The sequence below is a fragment of the Orcinus orca genome, chromosome 11, assembly GCF_937001465.1.
Source record: "Orcinus orca chromosome 11, mOrcOrc1.1, whole genome shotgun sequence".
Lineage (NCBI taxonomy): Eukaryota > Metazoa > Chordata > Mammalia > Artiodactyla > Delphinidae > Orcinus > Orcinus orca.
Genome location: NC_064569.1, coordinates 1,522,436 through 1,539,831, shown reverse-complemented (window position 1 = coordinate 1,539,831; position 17,396 = coordinate 1,522,436). Strand labels below are relative to the sequence as shown.

General features: G+C 57.7%; 1 protein-coding gene and 1 non-coding gene across 12 annotated transcripts in view; both read left to right on the top strand.

Annotated features, from left to right (window-relative positions):
* The window catches only part of CACNA1C (calcium voltage-gated channel subunit alpha1 C), a 462,295-nt gene that overhangs the window by 374,428 nt on the left and 70,471 nt on the right, over positions 1–17,396 (top strand). For all 11 annotated transcript variants that reach the window (XM_012539272.3, XM_049694801.1, XM_012539283.3 and 8 more), the window contains exons 14-20: positions 4,112–4,319; positions 5,183–5,303; positions 6,593–6,707; positions 7,533–7,653; positions 7,935–8,004; positions 14,609–14,738; positions 17,112–17,241. In XM_012539272.3, the coding sequence (XP_012394726.1) occupies positions 4,112–4,319; positions 5,183–5,303; positions 6,593–6,707; positions 7,533–7,653; positions 7,935–8,004; positions 14,609–14,738; positions 17,112–17,241 (895 nt within the window). The remainder of the gene's footprint in view (positions 1–4,111; positions 4,320–5,182; positions 5,304–6,592; positions 6,708–7,532; positions 7,654–7,934; positions 8,005–14,608; positions 14,739–17,111; positions 17,242–17,396) is intronic.
* Positions 12,889–12,996, top strand: LOC117199044 (U6 spliceosomal RNA). The gene has a single exon (XR_004480232.1). It is a non-coding gene; the product is annotated as a U6 spliceosomal RNA (small nuclear RNA).

Below are 17,396 nucleotides of genomic sequence, written 5' to 3'. Positions count from 1 at the left end.
TTGCGGGGAGGGCGAGAGCCATTCCTCACCTTTGAGCAAAGTGGGTTTGACTCCGGTGAGTGTAAGACCCTCCCCCCCAGCCCTGCTCCACACACACGGGGTCTGTGTCCCCTTGCCTTCCCTCCATTAAGTACAAAGGTGTCATGTTGAAGATTTGTTCCTTCATCCAGCAAAACACTCCCAGGGCACCTCCTCTGGCTGTGCTCCCAGCACAAGCCCTGCTCTCTGGACCATCCCCCCGGAGGGGATGAGCATGTGAAATGCAGGCTGGGGACAGGGTGGCTGCCAGGAGGGCGTTGCGCAGGCCCTGGGGGACTGAAGGAGTGAGCCCTGCAGACCCCAGGGCCGGGCCAGCCAGTGGGGGGCATGCAGGCGGGACAGTGGGGGGCCGGGCTGCAGCCTCGCAGCGGGTAGCAGGGGAGGTGCCGTCCACAGGGTCTGCGGGGCCTCGGGCGGGGCCTTGGAGAGCGTCCTGCTGCCCGGCCGAGGAGGGGTCGGAGGTCACAGGGCGCCAGGAGTTGTCCCGTTGTCGGGGATTCTGAGAGTAGGAACGTGGCCAGGGGTGTCCGCCGCGTTTCTCACCGTTACTGTGCCCTTGCCCTCTGTGATTACGGAGTAATCCATGGAGAGATATCGGGGCCTGTGAACACCCTGCTGTCCAGAGGCCTTCCACCTGTGACGGTCTGTACCTGAATCACTGACTCGTTCTGTCATTCGTTCGTTCATTCATTCATTCCTGCTGTCCGTTTGACACCCTCTGTAAAGCAAACCCCTCTCTCCTTTCTTTAACGTCAGTGGATTCGATCTTTTTCCGTGTATTATAACTTACTACTGTCACTGAGAGCACCGGCGGCAGTGCGTTCGCGGCTCCTCGCCTGGGCAGGAGGGGGGGGTGCGGGGAGCAGCTGCAGGGCGCGGGGGCAGGACGGGGGAGACGCCCGCCTGGGTGGCAGGTGCCGGAGGGGCTGTAGCCCGGCTCCGAGGATGGGGTTGCGGCTGTGGGTGTGAGGCCACCTGGAGGGCGACCCCAAGGGTCTGGGCTCGAGCCAGAGACGGCGGCTGTGCTTCCCCGCGACGGCGTGATGGCGGGGCGGGCCACGGGGCTCGGTCAGGCCAGCGGCTCGTGCTGGGAGCCCCCCATCGACTGAGACGGCCGCGCACCCCTCGGGACATGCGAGCAGGAGAAAAGCCTTCCGACCCGAGGCCCGGCCCCTGTAGGCGGCTCAGTAGGCCTCCTCCGCCCAGCGTCCCCAGAGGGTCTCCACCACCCCCATGACGGGCGACACAGCCGTGCTCCGTCCAGGCCCTCAGTCCAGGCCCGCGGGCCGCACCCCACCCCGGGCAGACCCCCTCCCGCACGGTGACTTTCTCCCTCGGGGCTGGGGCCTCCTTGGCCGGCGCCCCTGGGCCCGTGGCCGGCGGACAGCCTGAACCTCAGCGCTGGGCTGGTCTATTTCCCTCACATCCATGGGCCTCGGGAAAACTAAGGAACCAACTTCTGTGGCCATGAAGACTTTCCCAGAATATTCTGTGCACTGTAGGGTCTGTGTGACCTTAACCCCCAGGCAGACACCGTCCACCCCCCCAGTACAGCGGGACGTTCCCGTTACAGATACGCGCCGGAGTTTCGGTTCCTAAATACCGGTTGCCAACGGGGGCTGGGTGCTCGCACAGCAGTGATTCGTGGTTCCGAGCGAGGCCTGGGAATCGGCATTTAGAAAATGGTTTCCCACCCCCCAGCCCCGGCCTGTCATCTCCAGACAGGTTTGGGAGCTTTCAGTGTAAGAGGGGAGGGCGTCCTAGCCCCCAGAGGTTCTCTAACTCCTTGCTTAAACAGAACGATTAGTACAATCTCTAGCCGACCGGGGCCAGGCAGCCCGTCACACACGCCAGGTTGCACAGAATCTATTTGAGGACAGAGATGCAGGGGATGAAAGGAGAACCTCTGGCCTCTGCCGTCAAGAGCTCAAGCCTGTTTGGGTGAGACAAGGCTGTCACAAATGTGGAACAGGTAAGAGCCTTTCTAGAGCGGATACAAATCGATGTAGATTAACATTCCGCGAACAGAGGGTGTGTGGCTGGCAGGCAGGGTAGAGGCGGAGCAGGGCTGAGTCTGGAGCACGAGAGACTCCAGGTTGGGGAGACGCTCATGTTTACACCCAAACTGTTGGCCCATCTGCTTCTGTCACTTATGGAGCCGTTCCCCGGAGAGAGGTGCCCGGGTTGGGGTGCAGTGCCAAGCTGCAGCGGGGCGTGGTTTGCAAGGCATTGTCTCGAGCAGCAGAAACGATTCCCTGTCTGCCTTGGTGAAAAGCCGGGAACATCTAAGTGGAGGAGATCAAGGTCGTGACCTGGAAGGCAGCTGGGTCGGTTAGCGCTGCAGGGAAGTGAGACGCACTTGGCCAGCTGGGCGCGTGTCCCTTTTGCTGCAGTGCGTTCCTCACCCTGAACAGACCCTGTCCCGGGTACCCAAGCCCCTTCCAGGGCCATTCGTGTCCCCCCACTTCCCCAAGAGAGGGCTCTTCCCCACCCGTCCCCACAGTGAAGGGCGTCCGCGCTCACAGCGGAGAGAGGCAGGGCCCCTCCAGCCGCAGGCTGTCGCTGTGGACTGGGTGTGTTTGCTGCAATCCAGGATCTCCCAAGCTGGCCTGCGTATCGGAATCCTCTGCGACCCTTGTTCAAAGCAGATTTCTGGGCCCCAAACGACAGCTATTGAATCAGGATCTCCAGAAGACAGACTTTTGAAACAAACCAACTCTTTGGACTGGGTGAATTTGGGAAGCCTCAGTAAACCACACACCCCCTCTTACCCACGGGTGACCCAGGCCACCCTCACCCGTGGGTGACCCCATTCATGGCTGGGCTGAGGCCCGCATTCTGGAAAAAAAAAATTTGTTATGTGTTTTTTTGTCTAAAGATCAGTAGTGATAACAATAATTACTAACCTTTATCACCTGTGTGCCGGGCACAATACTGTCAGGTTGTTTCCGTGTCTTGGTCATTATGAATAATGCTATAGTGAACGTATCCTTTGGATATGTTCCCAGAAGTAGAATTGCTGGAGGGTATGGTAGCTCTGTTTTTAATTATCTTGAGGAAACTTCATTCCGTTTTCCACAGCGGCTGCACCAACTTACATTCCCACCAGCAACGCACAAGGGTTCCCTTTTCTCCACATTCTCACCAACACTTGTTATCTCTTGTCTTTCTGATGATGGGCATTCTAACAGGTGTGAGGTGATATCTCTTGGTTTTGATTAGCATTTCCCTAATGATTCGCGATGTTGAGCATCTTTTCACGTGTCTGTTGGCCGTTTGTATGTCTTCTTTGGAGACATGTCTACTCGGGTGTGGTTTTTTTAAGTATTTATTTTTATTTGGTTGCGCTGGGTCTTAGATACGGCATGCGAACTCTTAGTTGTGGCATCCATGTGGGACCTAGTTCCCTGACCAGGGCTCGAACCCGGGCCCCCTGCATTGGGAGCGTGGAGTCTTAACCACTGCACCAGCAGGGAAGTCCCTGTCTGTTTTGTTAATAGGATTATTTGGGGTGTTGTTTGTTTGTTTGTTTGTCTCGCTGTTGAGTTGCATGAATTAGTTATATATTTTGGATTTTAATCTCTTATCAGATATATGGTTTGCAAGTGTTTTCTTCCCATTTTTTAGGTCGTCTTTTCACTTTGTTGATGGTTTCCTTTGCTGTGCAGAAGCTTTTTAGCTTGATGGAGTCCCACTTGTTTATTTTTTATTTGGTTGCCGTTGGGGGGAGTGGCTTTTTAAAAACTGTTATCGCATGTAATCCTCCCAATAACATAATGAAGCGTGTGCTACCGCTGCCCCTATTTTTTCAGACTGTGGGGCGCAGAAAGAAGGGATGTTAAGCAACTCGCCCAAAGACACGTTGCAGAGCTCGGTCGGAACCAGACTCCCGACCCGGGGCCCCTGAATTAACTCACTCACGCTCTAACTGTGAGCTGGCCAGCCAGGTCCCACCACCACGCTGCCCCAAGGACAGGGCCAGGAGGAGGGCGTTGCAGCCGGTCCCAGAGCCCCTGGTGGGGGGGGCAGGGGTCAAGGGGTGATGGAGCCTCACCCCGCCCCCCGTCCCCAGGTACTGGAACTCCCTGAGCAACCTGGTGGCGTCCCTGCTGAACTCTGTGCGCTCCATCGCCTCCCTGCTTCTGCTGCTGTTTCTTTTCATCATCATCTTCTCCCTCCTGGGCATGCAGCTCTTCGGGGGGAAGTTCAACTTTGATGAGATGCAGACCCGGAGGAGCACGTTCGATAACTTCCCCCAGTCCCTCCTCACCGTGTTTCAGGTATGGACTCCTCTCTGCCGGGACTGTGCTCTGGGGGGAGGGCCAGGGGCCCGGTGGGGGGAGGAAGGAGCTTCCCGCCCACTCCCACGGGGCAGCCAGAGCAGGTCGGCCACAGGAGCCCAGGACAGTCTGTAGCCCTCCTACCCCGACCCCCAGGAAATTGCTTTGTTGGATGGACCACTGGGGGGAAAAAAAGATCCAATTAAGCGGCTTAAAAACTGTTTCTTAGCCGTGGAAACCTTTATGCAAATACATTCTACATGGAAGCCCAAAATATCAACAAAGGAAAGTGGACGGCCCTTGCTGGGGAGGGGAGGGGGACGGGACTCTCTCCTACCCTTCACGCTTGCCCCCAGGAAGATACGACTACCATCGAATTTGAGACTTCACGGATACGTGGGCTTAGGGCCAAGCTAAAGTAGCACTTAAGTTTAAAAGCAGATCGACTTACGGATTAAACTGGGGAATATGTGGATGTTGCCAGAATCTTAAGGATGGTACCCAGCGTCCTCACGTTTGGAGAGAAGCGGGGGACCTGTGGCCCCTTAGTGAACGCTCCTCTTGACGACCTAACCCGAGGGCCAGCCACCGAGCACTGTCCCTGGGGTAGGAGGTGTTCTGCCAAGGAAGCTCTCTTAGTCAGTCAGATGATTTGTGCCGGTGGCCACGCACTCCGCCTAAGGAGAGGGCTGGACTTGCGGGGGTCACAGTTCAGAGCCCTGGGAGGAGAATGGGGGGCAGGAGGCGGGGGAGGAAGAGACAGATGTGAGACGTTTGTGTCTCGCAGGGGGCTGGGCAGGGGAGTTTCGGGTTTGCTGCTGGTCTAACGCTGTGTCCCTTATTGGTGGGACTGTGTCATTCAGATCCTGACCGGGGAGGACTGGAATTCGGTGATGTATGATGGGATCATGGCTTATGGCGGCCCCTCTTTTCCAGGGATGTTAGTCTGTATTTACTTCATCATCCTCTTCATCTGTGGAAATTGTATCCTTTGCTCCTGCCTCCCCCACCCCGCCCCCGCTGCCCCAGCTCTCAGCCTACAGCTCGATGCCAGTAGGTGTGCCCCGCAGGTCCTGACTTTGGGGGAAGCCAGGGCCCTCCCCCCAGGGGAAGCAGGGAAGGGCAGGCTTGGGAGAATATGTCCAGCCCAGACCACCTCAGCGGTGCAGGTGTCTGGGTGGGAGCCCGGAGCCTGGGGCCGGGGGGGACGCGAGTCGTCCCCCAGCCTCCAGTTCCAGGAGCACATCCTCGCCGCGGTCCAGGCGAGCATCCCCCCGCCCGGCGTTGTGCTTGCAGCCACTCACCCGATGTGTGCGCTGGCTGCCCAGCCCAGGTCCCCTGCCCGGGGAGGACAGAGTCTCCGCCCCGGAAGTGACGTTCACCTGTCGCCCTGCTCTCGGGCCAGGGTCCCTCGCTCTGAAGCCACTCTGCGGGATGTTAGCCGCAGGCAGAGTGGACGGGCCACGGGCAGGATCCCGGGTCCCAGGCTGCTGGCACCCCCTTCCCGTCCTGTCCCTGGGGATTGTGTGCACAGGGGCTCGGAAAGTAAATCACAGAAGATCTGGACACAGAGGCCAGCGGGCGGCCTCGGGCACACCCAGGGCTGCCCACCTGGAGTCCTGGGAACGGGGTGGAAATAGCAGTGCCTCCGACCCAACGGGCCGGGTGAGGCTGAACGGGACGGTGCACGCCCAGCCCCTGTCCTTGCGGGGCCGCGGCCCTCGCTCCCCGTGTGACCGGAGCCTCCCGGGGCCTGGGGTGGAAGGTGGACCTGACCAGCGTTAACCTCTCGTCTGGACGGGCTCTGATCCGGTTCTCTGACCCACAGTGCCTGCGTCCGAGTCTGGGGTTGGGGGAGAAGAAAGGGCAAACTCCGCTCCAGTTAGGAGCTCGGTGGACCCTCCCAGGGCCTCTGTCTGAACAGGGTCACAGCGGGAGGGGCAGGGCGAGCGGGCACCTCCTGGCAGCGGTAATGGCCACTCTGCACCCTGTCCCGCTGCAGCGCCGCTTACGGTGTCAGTCACGGGTGGTCATCTCGAAACCGGCAGTTAAAGAGCGAGGCCCGGCTGCCGGCCACCCCGCCCCCGGCCCCAGCCTGCCAGCGGGCCTGCTCTCGACCCCTCAGAAAACCCCGGGAAGCTAGTGGGGTGATGGGGCTCAGAGCCCCTCCCCGGATGGAGCTCTGCCCCCGCATGTCCTGCCCCCTCCCGCCCCCCTGCCCATCCACAACCCCAAGTCCAAGGGTCATTTTCTTTAAGAATGGGCACAAACAGATATCCTACTGAATGTGTTCTTGGCCATTGCTGTGGACAACCTGGCTGACGCCGAGAGCCTCACCTCTGCCCAGAAGGAGGAGGAAGAAGAGAAGGAGAGGAAGAAGCTGGCCAGGTAACCGCCAGCTTCCGCGGCCCAGCCTGGGGTGCCGCTCCCCCCTGCCTGGCCGTCCCTCCTGGAAGGGGGCTGGTTGGGGGCTCTCTGTGTGCGTTGAGCTCTCCCCTAATTCCTGGGCATTGCTCTAAGCGGGGACCACCGTGAATTACATCTCTGGGAAGGTGTTGCCCCACCTGTTCAGGAAGGTGGCGGGTTCTCTATTGAGAAGGGAGGTCATGAGAGGTGGTAGGAGTAGAGGGGAGGGCGGGGGGCGGCAGCCGCTCATGGGAGAGGTCCAGCTCCGGCTGAAGAGCCATGAGAAGATAAGCCAGGGCCCCACTCTGTCTTCGTCCTTGTCTATGTGGACTGTCACGGGCCACACCTCTGCTGAGTACTGAGCAGGGTTCTCCAGGAACCTTCCTCTGGGTTAGACGGGGACTGAGCCTCTGAGAAGCTGGACTCTTCAACTGAATGCCAGACAGAGCCGGATGGGGACAGAGTCGGGATGGGACAGAGCTGGGCAAGGACAGAGCCAGGATGGGACAGAGCTGGGTGGGGACAGAGCTGGGATGGGACAGAGCCAGGATGGGACAGAGCTGGGTGGGGACAGAGTTGGGCGGGGACAGAGTTGGGCAAGGACAGAGCCAGGATGGGACAGAGCCGGGCGGGGACAGAGCTGGGATGGGACAGAGCCAGGATGGGACAGAGCTGGGCGGGGACAGAGTTGGGCAAGGCCCAGCGCCCCTGTGATTGAGCCGCATGGCATGGGCCCCAACAGACCACAGGGCAGCTCCCTATCAATCTGGTCACATCCCTTTCTTTTCCCTCCTGCTGACCGGCCAGGACTGCCAGCCCAGAGAAGAGACAAGAGGTGGTGGAGAAGCCGGCCGTGGAGGAGACCAAGGAGGAGAAAATCGAGCTGAAATCCATCACTGCGGATGGAGAGTCCCCCCCTGCCACCAAGGTGAGGGGCTGAGGCCCGGGGAGGAGGACACGGTCCTCCTGGGCCAGACACCAGGGGAAGCGGGGGAAGAAGGGGCTGGGGAGGGTGGACAGCAGAGCTGGGCGCAGAGAGAAGGCAGGCCAGCCTTCTGCTGGCGTCCTGAGGGATGTGTGCAGAGGAAAAAGGATGTGTTTCTGAGTCGACGGCTCAGCCTAGACTAGGCGGCGATTTCAAGGCTACCGGAAGCCTCTAAAACTGTGGACCTTGTCTCACTGGACCCCCTTCTCTCCTTGGATGCCTAGATCAACATGGACGACCTCCAGCCCAACGAGAATGAGGACAAGAGTTCCTACCCCAACCTGGAAACCACAGGTACCAGCCCACAGCCTGGCCTGGGGGCGGGGGGATCTGGGATGGACACCCAGCTGTAAAGCCACGTGCTGGTCCCAGCTCCCCCGATGCGGCTGCAGCGCTGCTGATTACCCTCTGGAGGTCGGGCGGGGGGATCTGGGGATGGACACCCAACTGTAAAGCCGCGTGCTGGTCCCAGCTCCCCCGACGCATCTGCAGCGCTGCCGATTACCCTCTGGAGGTCGGGGTGCTTCGCTCCTTGTTTCCTCGTAATGACAACAGAAGATTGAGTGCATCGTGTGGGAGCGATGCCTTTGGGTCTTTTGGAAGCTGGATTGCGTATACATTTAAGGTTTATTATAGCCTATGTTGTAATATCATTATTAAGTTACATAACTTATTAGGATAACATATGTCACGGCATCTTGCTCCCTTAATAATAAACCCCAAATCTGTCCTGTCCTCACCCGGAAGGCGGAGCTGAGCACAGCGTGGCCGCCACCGCTCGCTGCTCTGCAGGACGTGTTCGGAGCTCCGCCGTCTGGTCCATAAACTGGCAGCAGGCCCCCTGGAGAGGGTTTCAGGACAGGAGCCCATCAGCCCCCCTCAGGAGCCACTTCCCTGCGTCAGGAAACCACACCCTGTGTGAGCCCTGACCTGCCCTCCTTCTACACAGAATTGCAGATGTCATCACGAGCTTCAAGCTCAAAGTCACGACACACCGTCAAGGCACCGTGGGTCTCGCTGACACCCCTCCCCGCACAGGTTGGGCTGTGTCGGGTCACAGCCCTGTTGGGAGCCTGAAAACCTTCTGCGTTCGCGACCACGTCCAGCCTCCTTTTCCCTTTCCCTCCGCAGTCTGTCTGCTGGGAAGGAGGATTTGGCTTCCTGGGGCTCGGACAGAAAGGAGGGCGGAAGGGTGTCCGTGTGCCGGGCACCAAACCTTTTGAAGCCTTCAAGCCCTTCTGGGAGGAAACTATTATAGAATTTCAAAGACAGACCAGAAATATCCAGCGAATGCAGCGGGCGGGTCTTGCCTTGATCCTAAATGAGCAAATAAACTTTTCGATGACATTTTTGAGGCAATGGGGGGAAATTGAATACAGACGGGGAGCCAACTGATTTGGGGTAGGTTTTGTTAATCGCGGGACCCCCTGCGGGAGGCGCCTGTTTCTAGTCCCCGCAAAGCAGCCCCGCTGCCCAGCAGTGGCCTTTCAGGCCTCCCCTCCTGGTTCAATCTCCAAAGCTCGCCGGTGGGTTGGAGCCTCCCAGCTTCGTACACAATACGTTTTAGAAACATCGCCTCACCCAGGAAGGAAAGCTTTGTGCCAAGACGGTGCCTTTATCTAACTGATTCATTTACTTGAGTGAACATACAGATGTGCTTGAGAGTCACTAAGGGCTGAAAATTAATAAGTACACACGAAAAGGAAATGTGATGACACCAGGGAATGTGCGGCTCAGTCCAGACGCTGTGGGAGAGGCCTGGGCCACTGCAGGGGCTCCAGGAGAGAGCAGTGCGGGGAGGTGGGGCGGCGGGGGGTCGCGGAGCATGTGGTCCCCACTGGGTCTGCAGTGCGGGGAGTTGGGGTGGCGGGGGGTCACGGAGCAGGTGGTCCCCACTGGGTCTGCAGTCGGGGAGGTGGGGCGGCGGGGGGAGTCGCGGAGCAGGTGGTCCCCACTGGGTCTGCAGTCGGGGAGTTGGGGTGGCGGGGGGTCACGGAGCAGGTGGTCCCCACTGGGTCTGCAGTCGGGGAGGTGGGGCGGCGGGGTGGGTCGCGGAGCAGGTGGTCCCCACTGGGTCTGCAGTCGGGGAGTTGGGGTGGCGGGGGGTCACGGAGCAGGTGGTCCCCACTGGGTCTGCAGTCGGGGAGTTGAGGCGGCGGGGGGGGTCGCGGAGCAGGTGGTCCGCACTGGGTCTGCAGTCGGGGAGTTGGGGCGGCGGGGGGTCGCAGAGCAGGTGGTCCCCACTGGGTCTGCAGTCGGGGAGTTGGGGTGGCGGGGGGTCGCGGAGCAGGTGGTCCCCACTGGGTCTGCAGTCGGGGAGTTGGGGCGGCGGGGTTCGCGGAGCAGGTGGTCCCCACTGGGTCTGCAGTCGGGGAGTTGGGGCGGCGGGGGGTCGCAGAGCAGGTGGTCCCCACTGGGTCTGCAGTCGGGGCGTTGGGGCGGTGGGGGGTCGCGGAGCAGGTGGTCCCCACTGGGTCTGCAGTCGGGGAGTTGGGGCGGTGGGGGGTCGCGGAGCAGGTGGTCCCCACTGGGTCTGCAGTCGGGGAGTTGGGGCGGCGGGGGGTCGCGGAGCAGGTGGTCCCCACTGGGTCTGCAGTCGGGAGGTTGGAGAGGAAAGAAGTTACTTCGGGAACATCCTGTTTTCATGGCCACAGAGCTGGCCAAAACCAGGGGGACGTCCATGCATTGATTTAATAGCTGCTTATAAAGCACCTACTGTGTGCCGGGCCCTGGACCATGGGGGACAGAGAAGGCCACTGCTCTCGGGGCCCCCCATTGTAGTGGGAGGCAGACAAGGAGCAAGAAAGCAAACCAACCAGAAAGGAAACATCAGGAAGATCATAAAACCAAGGGCCCTATTAGAGGTACCAGGTGGGCGGGGCTGCCCTGGCTGCGTGGTCACTACGGCCCCTTTGAGAACGTGACCTGTGGGCTGACCCCTGGGTCAGAGGAGCCAGGTGTGGAGATGACTGAGGGAAGAGCTTTCTAGGTGGAGGGACCGGCAAGCGCAGTCGCACCTGTGTGCAGTGGGGCCTGAGCAGGCAGAGGGCCAGGGGCGGGGCCGGGGGCGGGGCAGGAGCAGGTGGGATGGCCCCCAAGGCCGCGCAGAGGGATGGGTCCCAGCTGATGCGGGGGGAGCACAGGAGGTTCTCAGCCCACGTCTGACTTACCTTGCAGAAGACTTGCTCTGGCTGTGGTGTAAAAGCAGTGGGACGGGGCAGTGGGGATACTCATGCAGCAGTCCAGGCAGGATGACGGCAGCAGGGCAGGGGACCAGCTGGACACGCAGAGGGGGCGGCACTTGGGGGGTGTTTGGAGGCAGGGTCGGCTGGACAGAGAAGCTGGAGAGGCGGGAGGGCGAAGGGTGGCTCTGAGGGCCGAGTTGAGCCAGTTAAGAGAAGGTAACGGCACGGGGAGTGCGTCCCAGCCTTGCTCTGCAGGTTGGCTTTTTAGGGCGGCCAGACTCTGGGGCTACATGGAGGCCTGGATGCTCCTTGACGGCAAAGCCATGGCTTTGCGTCCAGTGCGCTGTGGGCCCGAGGTGTCAGAAACAGTATTTTGACTTGAACCGGCCATGAGCAGAATCACAGCGGTGAGCATGGGGCCCCGGGCGGCCAGGCCCGAGGGTGGGCATTAGCTCTGCCTGCTGCGTTTCTCCGGCTGAGTTCTGGAAGCGCCGTCTGAGAAGCGGCCGGGCCTCGCTGTCCCCGCTTCTGTGGGCGCTGTGAGGGCTGCGATGAGAAAACAGCACCAAGGCGTTCCACGGGCATCGGGCGTCTGGGCGGTTGGCTGCCCACCCCAGAAGGAGCTCTACCTGACTTCCGCTAATGCGTCACCTCTCTCCTCATGCGTCGTATGTGCAAAGCATCACGTGCTGGCAACCTTCTGCCCCTTTACAAGTTTGGTTTGTCCTCCCGCAGTAGTTTCCTCTTAAACGTTGCTCGCAGGACAAAAGAGTACACACGATTCTCCACGAGGACCTTAGAGGCACACAAACCTGGCGAACGTGTTTTTCTATAAACACAGATGATTAAATAAGCGCTCAATTACCTGTTCTCAGACATTCCTGAATAAGAAAGTGTTGGGTCATTTAGAGCAAAACTGGAAAGAGGGCAGAGCCAGGCGGGACCTGAGGTCCTCCAGGTAAATCCCACGTACAGATGCCGTGGTGTAAGCCCACTCTGGCTTCACTGATTTTGCTTTAATAGGAGACCTTGCCAAGGTTAGTTAGGGAGCTTCAAGCCCCTCCTGGACACCATCTTCCACTGTGTGCCACTCTTCTGCTGAAAGTATCCATTGCCTGCCGGTCAGCTCTGATTACTTGCGGGAGGGCATCTGATCTGTGCCTGTGATCTGCTGGTCCTCCAGAGAAGCCTTGGGTCCTTGGTTGCCTCCTGCTTGATAAAGAACCGCTGTCTGTGCCAGGCTCTTTTGCTGCGCCCCTCCTGGCTTCGTGGTAACCGGGAGGGAGCACAGACCTGTGGCTGGTCCACGAGGTCCACCGCCCAGAGCCATCTCCCCCCCGGACCTTCTGCACAGTCCCCTTCCTCATAAAGCCAGTGTTATTAAATCATCCCCAGGAAATGAGGCTTCCCGTGCCAGGGGGTTTCTCTCTGCAGGGCTTTCAGCACATGAGGAGACGGAACCATGTACATTTAAAGTCACGCACCCGAGGCGTTTTTGTCCCAAGTGCCAGGTGGGTGTGGGAGGCCGGAGGTGCTGCTGGGATTCACAGGAAGGTCCTTCCTGGGCGCAGGGACGCAGGAAGGCCAGGTGAAGGTGCTGTCTGAGCCGGGGGTGCCCACAGCTCTGCGGAGGGGCTGACGGGCAGGTCATGCAGGGAGAGAGCTGAGCCACCTTCATGGAGCCCCCGGACACGGGCTTCAACAACAGAACTTCATCCTCTCATGGTTCTGGAGCCTGGAAGCCAGACAGCAAGATGCCAGCAGGGCCGAGCTCCCTCCAGCGGCTCTGGGGAGAGTCCCCAATCTGCCGGCCAATGCAGTCCCTTCGAGCTCCTCAGCTGTTGCAGCCTCAGCCCCATCTCTGCCTCCGTCCTCCTTCCCTGTGTCTCCTTACAAGGATAGCAGTCCCCGGAACGAGGGCCCACCCTCGTCCACTGTGACAGCATCATAGCTAATGACATCTGCAAAGGTGCATTTTCCAAAATAAGGTCACGTGCTCACTTCAGCAGCACAAATACTAAAAATTGGAACGATACAGAGAAGATTAGTATGGCCCCTGCGCAAGGATGACACACAAATTCGTGAAGTGGTCCATATTTAAAAAATAAAATAAAATAAAAAGGTCACATCCCATGGCTCCGGGTGGGCATGGATTTGGGGGGATGCTATTCAACCCACTACAGTGAGTGTTCAGAGAATAGTTTGATGTGAGTGGAAAGTCTGTCGGGAAATAACAGGCAAAGAGCAGACAGACCGAGGAAGATGCTAGACACTAATCTACGGTCTTGGAGTGTCTACCGTGGGTGGAGATTGTAATAGCACCATTCTGAGGTACATACGTGCTATTATCCCATCTCACAGATGGGGAAACTGAGGCACAGAGACACTAACTTAAACAGCCAGAAAGAAACAGAGCCAAGATTTGGATCAAGGCATGCTCCTAACTTCCATTCCCTTCTAAACATTTTTAAGTACCTTGGACAAGAACAGGGTATGCAGTTTCCTTCCATGGCCAGTGAGCTTGTGTGCCTGTGGTCCACATTCAGTGTGGCTGCTGGCCTGGAGAACAAAGTGCTTCTGTAACTGGTGTCAGCGTCTGAACCTTTGGACGGAGGGCCTGTTACGGCAGGATTATGGCCCGACTGCCCCTACAGCACAGTGTTTTCTTGTATTTTCAGGAATAGGGAGAATGTTGACTTTAAGCTCCTGGAACATTCAAGGATGGGGTTGTTTGCCGGGGTGTCAGGTCAACTGAGCCACGCCCTTTCCCCTGCCTGCAGTCCAGAAGGGTGAGGACGCTTGGCAGTGCCCCAGTCTCACCTGGTCACCTGTCGCTAGTGCCTGACAACTAGGATGACCAGCCACCCCGATTTGCAGGGGACTGAGGGTTTCCTGGGATGTGGGAACTTCCATTTAAAAACAAGGACGGGGGGCTTCCCTGGTGGCGCAGTGGTTGAGAATCTGCCTGCCAGTGCAGGGGACACGGGTTCGAGCCCTGCTCTGGGAAGATCCCACATGCCGCAGAGCAACTAGGCCCGTGAGCCACAACTACTTAGCCTGCGTGTCTGGAGCCTGTGCTCCGCAACAAGAGAGGCCGCGACAGTGAGAGGCCCGCGCACCGCGATGAAGAGTGGCCCCCGCTTGCCACAACTAGAGAAAGCCCTCGCACAGAAACGAAGACCCAACACAGCAAAAATAAATAAATAAATAAATTTTTAAAATAAAAAAAATAAAAACAAGGACAGGTTTTGAGTTGGTCACCCTACTCTCAGCCCCCTCTCGTGTGCTGCCGGGGAGTCTTCCTGTAGCAGAGATGAGCTCCAGCCGTGCCCACGGGGAGAGAGCTGGGTGTCTTGGCTGGTCCAGAGATGTGGATGATGTCTGATTCCTGTCCGTAGGAAGGCATCTGGAAGGAAGCCGCACGGTGGTAAAAATAAGCTGGAGGGCTTCCCTGGTGGCGCAGTGACTGAGAGTCAGTCCGCCTGCCCATGCAGGGGACGTGGGTTCGTGCCCCGGTCCGGGAAGATCCCACATGCCGCGGAGGGGCCGGTCCCGTGAGCCATGGCCGCTGAGCCTGCGCGTCCGGAGCCTGTGCTCCGCAATGGGAGAGGCCACAGCAGTGAGAGGCCCGCGTACCGCAAAATAAAATAAAATAAAATAAAAAAATAAGCGGGAGCCATGGAGCTGTTTAGAGCGGTGCTGTTTTCTTGCAGGAGACGAGGAGGAGGAGCCTGAGATGCCCGTGGGCCCCCGTCCCCGCCCCCTCTCTGAGCTGCACCTGAAGGAGAAGGCGGTGCCCATGCCAGAAGCCAGCGCCTTCTTCATCTTCAGCCCGAGCAACAGGTGTGTGCACGGGGCTTCGCTCTCTCTGTGACACAAGCCCGGCAGGTGTCAGCGCCCTCCAGCCTCTGGGTGGGGCTGGGACTCTCCCAGCTCCCCGCAGCTTGTGTAAACAGGCACGGATTTAGGGAAGAGAGTCCTGGATTCTGAATCAGAAGACCTGGGTTTGCTTTTCTCTCCGTTTTGTGAAATGTGTAAACTCTGTTTCTGTTCTGTTGGTGATTACATTTAACTTAACAAGGCCTAAAGTTGCACAAGATCCTAAACCTTCTCCTGCAAAGTAGAGTTAAAGTAGTTAGACTGCTCGAACTCCTCCCAGACCTCCTACCTTACGTGCTGTGGCTGGTGAGTATTTGGGCCCGACCTTTATTTCCCGCACGACAAGTCAGGCGTGAGTGCCTGTGGAGACAGTGTGTGTTTGGATTTACGTACCACTTACTATTTTTTTATCTGTTCCCCATTTCTTATGCATCTCAGTCCATCCCTCGACAATCATTTTCTTTCCTCCTTAAAGTACATTCCTCAGGAGGTCTTTTATGGAAAATTCACCTGGCCTCTGTTTATCTGTAATCCTTTGCATTTCTTGTTCTTGAAAGGTAGTTTGGCTGTGTACACACTTTCAGGTTGACGGGTTTTAGCTTCAGCGTGTTGGATGTGTTATTCCCCTGTGAAGTCGGAATGCCTACGATTGTTCTAGTCAGAATCTGCCCCTTGTCTCCAGCGGCTTTTAACGTCATCTGCTGTCTCTGGGGTTGCGCACTTTTACCACCATGGATTTCTTTCCATTTATCCTGCTTGGAATATGTTCTGTTTCTAAGTCTATGGATTTATATTCTTGTCAGTTCTTGAACGACATTAAAGATTAGGAGAAGAATAGCTACTTCTTGGAAAGTTGAAGCGTAGTCTCTCTACACATTGCCTCATCTTCCTTCTCTCCAGCTGGTCCAAGTAGACGCAAGTTATACCTTCCCATTCTGTCCTTCCCAGCTCACACATTCACATCTTCATATCATTCATCTCCTAGTCTCTCGGTTGGAATTCTGGCTCATTTCTTCAGATATATCTTCCAATTTCTCGATTCTCTCTTCATCTCTATGTTACTGTGTAAACCAGTTTTCACATCAGCTTATATCTTTTCACTTCAGACAGTTCCAGGTCTTGCTTGGTTTTCCAGCTCCATCTGTCTATGTCTGAGTGTCTTGTTGATTCATCATCTTTGTGGTCAAGTCCTTTATTCCATGAAACGTTTCAAATATAGCTGTTCTAGAATGTGGATCTGATGTTTCCAACATACACAGTCTTTGGGGAGGGGCCGTGTAAGTCAATTATTTGTAGTTTCTTCGATTCCCATCTCAGTGGCTTATGTTCCTGAGTGTTTAATGATCTTTGATTGTGACCCCAATACTTCGTCTTAATCAGCAAGATTCCCATGGACCTAAATTAGGACTTGGAAGCTTTCTTCCAGATGCTCCTTGAGGGCATTGGCTCTGCCTAGGGGTCCCGGGCCCCTCTGCCCCACCTCCGACTGGCTCGAAGTTTCCTGACAGCTGTGCTGCTACTGGCCTCGTCAGGCGCCTCTGCCCGTCCCGGCTGCATGTCACACAGACCCCAGCTCAGTGGATTGGCTTGTTTGTTTGGGGAGGATCGCTGCAGACCCTTCCTAACTCTCGTGAAACCAGAATTGTCTCAAAAAACTTGTCCTTTCCAGAATTTGGTGCTCCTGCATCAGTAAGGTCTCTCAGAGCGTTTAGTCAACCACACGCCAGGAGCAGAAGCCTGATGGCCAGGTTCAAGTCCTGGCCCCACACACACACACACACACACACACACACACACACACACACACTGTGTCTGGGCAAGCCTGTCCTTCCTGGTGTCAGTGGTTTTTATCTATAAAATGAAGATGCTAATCACACCCTCCTCCCCTCCTACTGTCAAGGTGAGACAGTATAAATGACACCCCCAGCGTCCGAGGACCTACCGTGAGCGCTCAGGGGTCAGATGTGTCGTTCTTTGTCATTGTGCCGAGGTGCGGGATTGACTTACTGCCACGGAAGCACGTCCCCTCGGAGTCTGGGCGCCCACGCTTCTGGGTGGCCCTGTTGCTCCCTGTACATAAACATATGAAGCAGATCTTACAAAGCCGTTATTTTTAATGATGGGAAAGACGTCCCCAAACGAAAGCCGGTGGCTGATGTCACAGCAGTATGTGAAATGTAGGGGTTCCCAAAGGTCTCAGGCGCAAGCCTGAGGCCCTGTGGGTGGGCACACGGCGTGGCGGGCGGTGGCACTATCGCTCCGCCGCAGCGGGATGTCACGGGGCTGAAGGAGCGGAGGCCCCGGCCCTGCGTGACGGCCCCTCCCACTCCCCTGCAGGTTCCGCCTCCAGTGCCACCGCATCGTCAACGACTCCATCTTCACCAACCTGATCCTCTTCTTCATCTTGCTCAGCAGCATCTCCCTGGCTGCTGAGGACCCCGTCCAGCACACCTCCTTCAGGAACCACGTAGGTACCTCGTCCCCTGCACCCTGCCCCCGCCACGTGACCCCCAGCTTCTGTGGCTGCCCGACCCCATCGTTCAGCCCAGAGCCCAGCCCGCATCTCAGGGTCAGAGGCACAGCAGACATTTCCTTAAGAGCTGAGAGCTGGGTGGAAACCCA